The following is a 5,281-nucleotide window of genomic DNA, read 5'->3' on the forward strand; positions in this document are numbered from 1 at the left end:
CCCTCCCCCTGCATTGGGACAGTGGGTCGTCCTGCCCAGGGACACCCATCCCCATTGGGACAGTGGGTCGTCCTGCCCAGGGACACCCTCCCCCTGCATTGGGACAGTGGGTCGTCCTGCCCAGGGACACCCTCCCCCTGCATTGGGACAGTGGGTCGTCCTGCCCAGGGACCCCCATCCCCATTGGGACAGTGGGTCGTCCTGCCCAGGGACGCCCTCCCCCTGCATTGGGACAGTGGGTCGTCCTGCCCAGGGACGCCCTCCTCCTGCATTGGGACAGTGTGTCGTCCTGTCCAGGGACCCCCATCCCCATTGGGACAGTGGGTCGTCCTGCCCAGGGACACCCTCCCCCTGCATTGGGACAGTGGGTCGTCCTGCCCAGGGACCCCCATCCCCATTGGGACAGTGGGTCATTGGCGCAGCATGTGACTGGTCACCTGATATAAAACACGCGTTTGTGGTTACTCCTCAGAGAGCTGGTCCCTGATCCGATACTGCTGTTCATCAGCTGTTCCCGTAGGTCGTGGATCTTTGCCTCGAAGCGACTGTACTCTGGGGAAACACAACAGGACAAACCAACCCGTCACTCTTACCCAGCAACAAAAATAAAACCCTTAGCGGAGGGTTGCTGTTCATACTCGAGGCCTGTGACCACTGGTGTGTCATAAGGGATCAGTGCTGGGTTCACTACTATTCGTCACTTATAGAAATGATGTGGATGTGAACATATGGTTAGTAAGTTTGCAGATGACACTAAAATTGGAGATGTAGTCGACGGCGAAGAAGGTTACCTCTGAGTACAACGGGACTGTGATCAGATTCTTTATTCATTAACGGGATGAGGGCATCGCTGGCCAGGCAGCATTTATTGCCCATCCCTAATTGCCCGGAGGGCAGTTAAGAGTCAACCACATTGCTGTGGGTCTGGAGTCACATGTAGGCCAGACCAGGTAAGGATGGCAGTTTCCTTCCCTAAAGGACATTAGGACATTGGGTTTTTCCTGACAATCAACAATGATTCATGGTCCTCATTAGATTCTTAATTCCAGATTTTTTATTGAATTCAAATTCCACCATCTGCCGTGGCAGGATTCGAACACGGAACATTTTCTGGGTCTCTCGATTAACAGCCCAGCGACAATACCACTAGGCCTATGCCTCCTTGTTGATCCAATGGGCTGAGGGGTGGCAGATGGAGTTTAATTTAGATAAACGTGAAGTGCTGCATTTTGGAAAGGCAAATCAGGGCAGGACTTATACACTTAATGGTAAGGTCCTGGGGAGTGTTGCTGAGCAAAGAGACCTTGGGGTGCAGGTTCATTGTTCCTTGAAAGTGAGTTGCAGGTAGGCACGATAGGGAAGAAGGTGTTTGGTACGCTTGCCTTTATTGGTCAGTGCATTGAGTATAGGAGTTGGGAGGGTCATGTTGCCGCTGTACAGGACATTGCTGAGGCCACTTTTGGAATACTGTGTGCGATTCTGGTCTCCCTGCTATAGGAAGGATGTTGTGAAACCAGAAAGGGTTCAGAAAAGATTTACAAGGATATTGCCGGAGTTGGAGGGTTTGAGCTACAGGGAGAGGCTGAATAGGCTGGGGCTATTTTCCCTGGAGTGTCGGAGGCTGAGGGGTGACCTTATAGAGGTTTATAAAATCATGAGGGGCATGGATAGGGTGAATCCAAAACTAGAGGGGCATAGGTTTAAGGTGAGAGGGGAAAGATTTAAAAGGGGCAACTTTTTCACACAGAGGGTGGTGCGTGTATGGAACGAGCTGCCAGAGGAAGTGGTGGAGGCTGGTACAATTACAACATTTAAAAGGCATCTGGATGGGGACATGAATAGGAAGGGTTTAGAGGGACATGGGCCAAATGCTGGCAAGTGGGACTAGATTAATTTAGAATGTATGCACGGGTTGGGCCGAAGGGCCTGTTTCTGTGCTGTACAGCTCAATGACTCTCCTTCCATATTGACCCTCCGACAGTGCGGCACGCCCTCAGCGCTGACCCTCCGACAGTGCGGCATTCCCTCAGCACTGACCCTCCGACAGTGCCCGCTCCCTCAGCACTGACGCCCCGACAGTGCGGCGCTCCCTCAGCACTGACCCTCCGACAGTGCCCACTCCCTCAGCACTGACCCTCCGACAGTAAGCCAGCAGAATGGAAAGCCCTTAAGAGTGTCAGTGAGCATGGACGGAGCCACCTACCCTCGGGTCTGTACTGAGAAACCTACCCTGTGGTCCGTACTGAGGCACCTACCCTCGGGTTTGTACTGAGCGATGATGGTAACGGTTTGTCCAGCATTCTTCAGGGCAGCTGCTGCTTGCTCGTGAGTTGCATTCCGTAAATCCACTCCGTTCACCTGCACCAGATCATAAAGATCATGATTACTCAGATACCCCCCTTCCTGATTGGTTCACCAGTGACCAATCAGAGGCCATGCAACCTCTTCAATCTGCTTCCACATTCAGTTCCATCACTGGGTGATCTATGAGTTAACTCCGTCTCCTCCTCTCTGAGAGGCGCTGCCATAAGTGAAGGGAACACAATCATCATGGTGGCTCAGTGGTTAGCACTGCTGCCTCACAGTGCTAGGGACCCAGGTTCGATCCCACCCTCGGGCGGCTGTCTGTGTGGAATTTGCACATGCTCCGTGTGTCTACCTCCGGGTGCTCCGGTTCCCTCCTACAGTCCAAAGATGTGCAGGTTAGGGTGGATTGGACATGGGAAATGCACAGTTACAGGGATAGGGTAGAGAGGTCAGGTCTCTGTGGCATGCTCTTAGGAAGGTCAGTTTGGACTTAACAGGCCGAATGGCCTGCTTCCACACTGTGGGGATTCTATGATCTCCATGCCTTGGTCAAGTTCAGTATGATTCCAGTTTCATCATATGCAGGAATTTGCATTATGGGGAGTCTCTGGCTAGCTTCATAAATCACATGCCACAGAATCCCTACAATGTGGAAGCAGGCCCTTCCACCTATCAAGTCCACACCTACCCTATGAAGAGCACTGCAACCAGATCCAACCTATAACCCTGCATTTCCCATGGCTAACCCACCCTAACCTGCACATCTTTGGACTGTGGGAGGAAACCCACACAGACACGGGGAGAATGTGAAAACTCCACACAGACAGTTGCCCGAGGGTGGGATCGAACCCAGGGCCTTGGAGCTGTGAGACAGCAGTGCTAACCACTGAGCCACCGTGCCGCCCATGGGGAGGAGATTTGAGTATTTACAACTTCCTCTGATTCACTCTGTCCAAACCCTTCATGATGAACAAACGTCTCAATTCAGTCTGCCCCCTTAACCTTCTCTGCTCTGGGGACAGGGGGCAAATATCCCAGACTCTCCACGTTCACCCAACACTGTTTGAGTAAACCTCCCTCCGATCCCTCTCAAAGGGCCTCCAAGTTCTTCCAAATGTGTGGGGCCCAGAATTGAACAGAATCTAGGCTGAATGTATGTTTCAGGGCAATGATACTTAAAAATGTTGACACTATTTTATCTTTGTGTCATCGAAGGCCCATTCCACCTCTGCCTCTGCCCTATCCACAGATAAATATTATCCACACCCTCCACCACCGACGCTCAGCAACAGCAGTGTGTACCAGCTACAAGATGGGCTGCAGAAATTCACCAAAGATCCTCACACAGCACCTTCCAAACCCACGACCACTTCCATCCAGATTGACAAGGGGAAGCAGGTAGATGGGAACACCACCCCCTCCGAGCCCCTCATCATTCTGACTTGGAAATATATCCCCGTTCCTTCAGTGTCACTGGGTCAGAATTCCTGGAATTCCCTCCCTGAGGGACATTGTGGGTCAACCCACAGCACATGGACTGCAGCGGTTCAAGAAGGCAGCTCACCCCCACCTTCTCAAGGGGGGGCAACTAGGGACGGGGCAATAAATGCTGGGCCCAGTCAGCGACGCCCTCACCCCATGAACAAATTCGAGAGAGAGGTCAGGGTTAGCACAGCGCAATCACCACTTACTGAGAGGATTTGGTCTCCTTTCCTGAGCTCACCGCTGAGGTCTGCTGGACCACCCGCTAGGATGAAGGAGATGAAGATCCCTTCTCCATCCTCACCACCGACAATATTAAATCCGAGGCCTGTCGATCCACGGTGTATAATCACCCTCCGGGGCTCCCTGTCAGAGAGAGACGGTTCAAACACAGCGGCTGAACACAGAAGCTGTTATCACAGTGCCCACGTTCCACAACAAACACTCAACCTCAACAGGTCAGTGTTAATGTTTCCAACCCACCACCATGTGGGGGTCACAGACACAGAGCCCTGAACCGAGGGGTCCCAGAGACAGAGAGACGAGGGCAGCTGGAAGATGCCCAAACACAGAGACTGGCCCCAGAGAATAGAAATGAGCTGACCTGGGAATGTCGTCTTCTCCCATCAGACCTTTGGGAATCGGGGAGTATCTGCGCGGAGAAGTAGGTGTGAGGGTCTGTGTGTAATCTGTAGCCAGGTAGTTGGAATGGCCCATCTCAGTATCCAAATGCTGTGAATAAGCTGAATGGAGAGAAACCAGTTAGCAACAGAGAGCAGCACCAGTCGTTCCCAATCAGACTGGCTTCCCGATCTACGCCGTAAATTTAATTTTCACGCAAAAATATCTCCACAGGTTACCATGGTTCACTGCATTGGTGTGGAATTGAACAACAGATGCTTGGGAGCAATTACTGCAAACCAGGATATCAAAAGGGAGCAGCTCACAGAATAGGAAGAGGCCATTCAGCCCCTTTTAGAAACTATCCCACCATTCAATTACATTCTGGCTGCTCAGTATCTTCATTCCACGTTGCCGACTCTGTTTCAACCCTCAAACCTTTCCATATCCAACAGAATTACTTCAATCTTGGGCCTGAACTTTTCTGTTTAACCCCATCCCCAGCCTGGAGGAGAGAGATCAGGATTTCTCTTCCTGTTTGTGTGAGTATGGGCTTCCAGGAACGGTAGCCCCAAACACCCTGAATCAAAAGCAAAGATTCAGCATACTCTTTCTGAAAGTCAAGCTCCTTCTACACTCTCCCTGTCAAACACTCCCAGGACAGGGACAGTATGGGGTTAGATACAGAGTAAAGCTCTCTCTACACTGTCCCTCATCAAACACTCCCAGGGACAGGGACAGCACAGGCTTAGATACAGAGTAAAGACCCCTCTACACTGTCACCCGTCAAACACTCCCAGGCAGAGACAGCACAGGATTAGATACAGAGTAAAGCTCCCTCTACACTGTCCCCTCATCAAACACTCCCAGG

General features: G+C 51.8%; 1 protein-coding gene across 1 annotated transcript in view; it reads right to left on the reverse strand.

Moving 5' to 3' along the window:
* Nucleotides 1-437: 437 nt before the first annotated feature.
* Nucleotides 438-5,281, reverse strand: part of LOC125482611 (disks large homolog 4-like) — a gene marked incomplete at both ends in the record, with an annotated part of 5,274 nt that continues 430 nt past the window's right edge. Inside the window, 4 exons of the mRNA XM_048594718.1 lie at nucleotides 438-552; nucleotides 2,256-2,358; nucleotides 3,999-4,155; nucleotides 4,394-4,532. Coding sequence (XP_048450675.1) covers nucleotides 438-552; nucleotides 2,256-2,358; nucleotides 3,999-4,155; nucleotides 4,394-4,532 — 514 coding nt within the window. The remainder of the gene's footprint in view (nucleotides 553-2,255; nucleotides 2,359-3,998; nucleotides 4,156-4,393; nucleotides 4,533-5,281) is intronic.

The sequence above is a fragment of the Rhincodon typus genome, unplaced genomic scaffold (genome assembly GCF_021869965.1).
Source record: "Rhincodon typus isolate 14 unplaced genomic scaffold, sRhiTyp1.1 hic_rhity00013512, whole genome shotgun sequence".
Lineage (NCBI taxonomy): Eukaryota > Metazoa > Chordata > Chondrichthyes > Orectolobiformes > Rhincodontidae > Rhincodon > Rhincodon typus.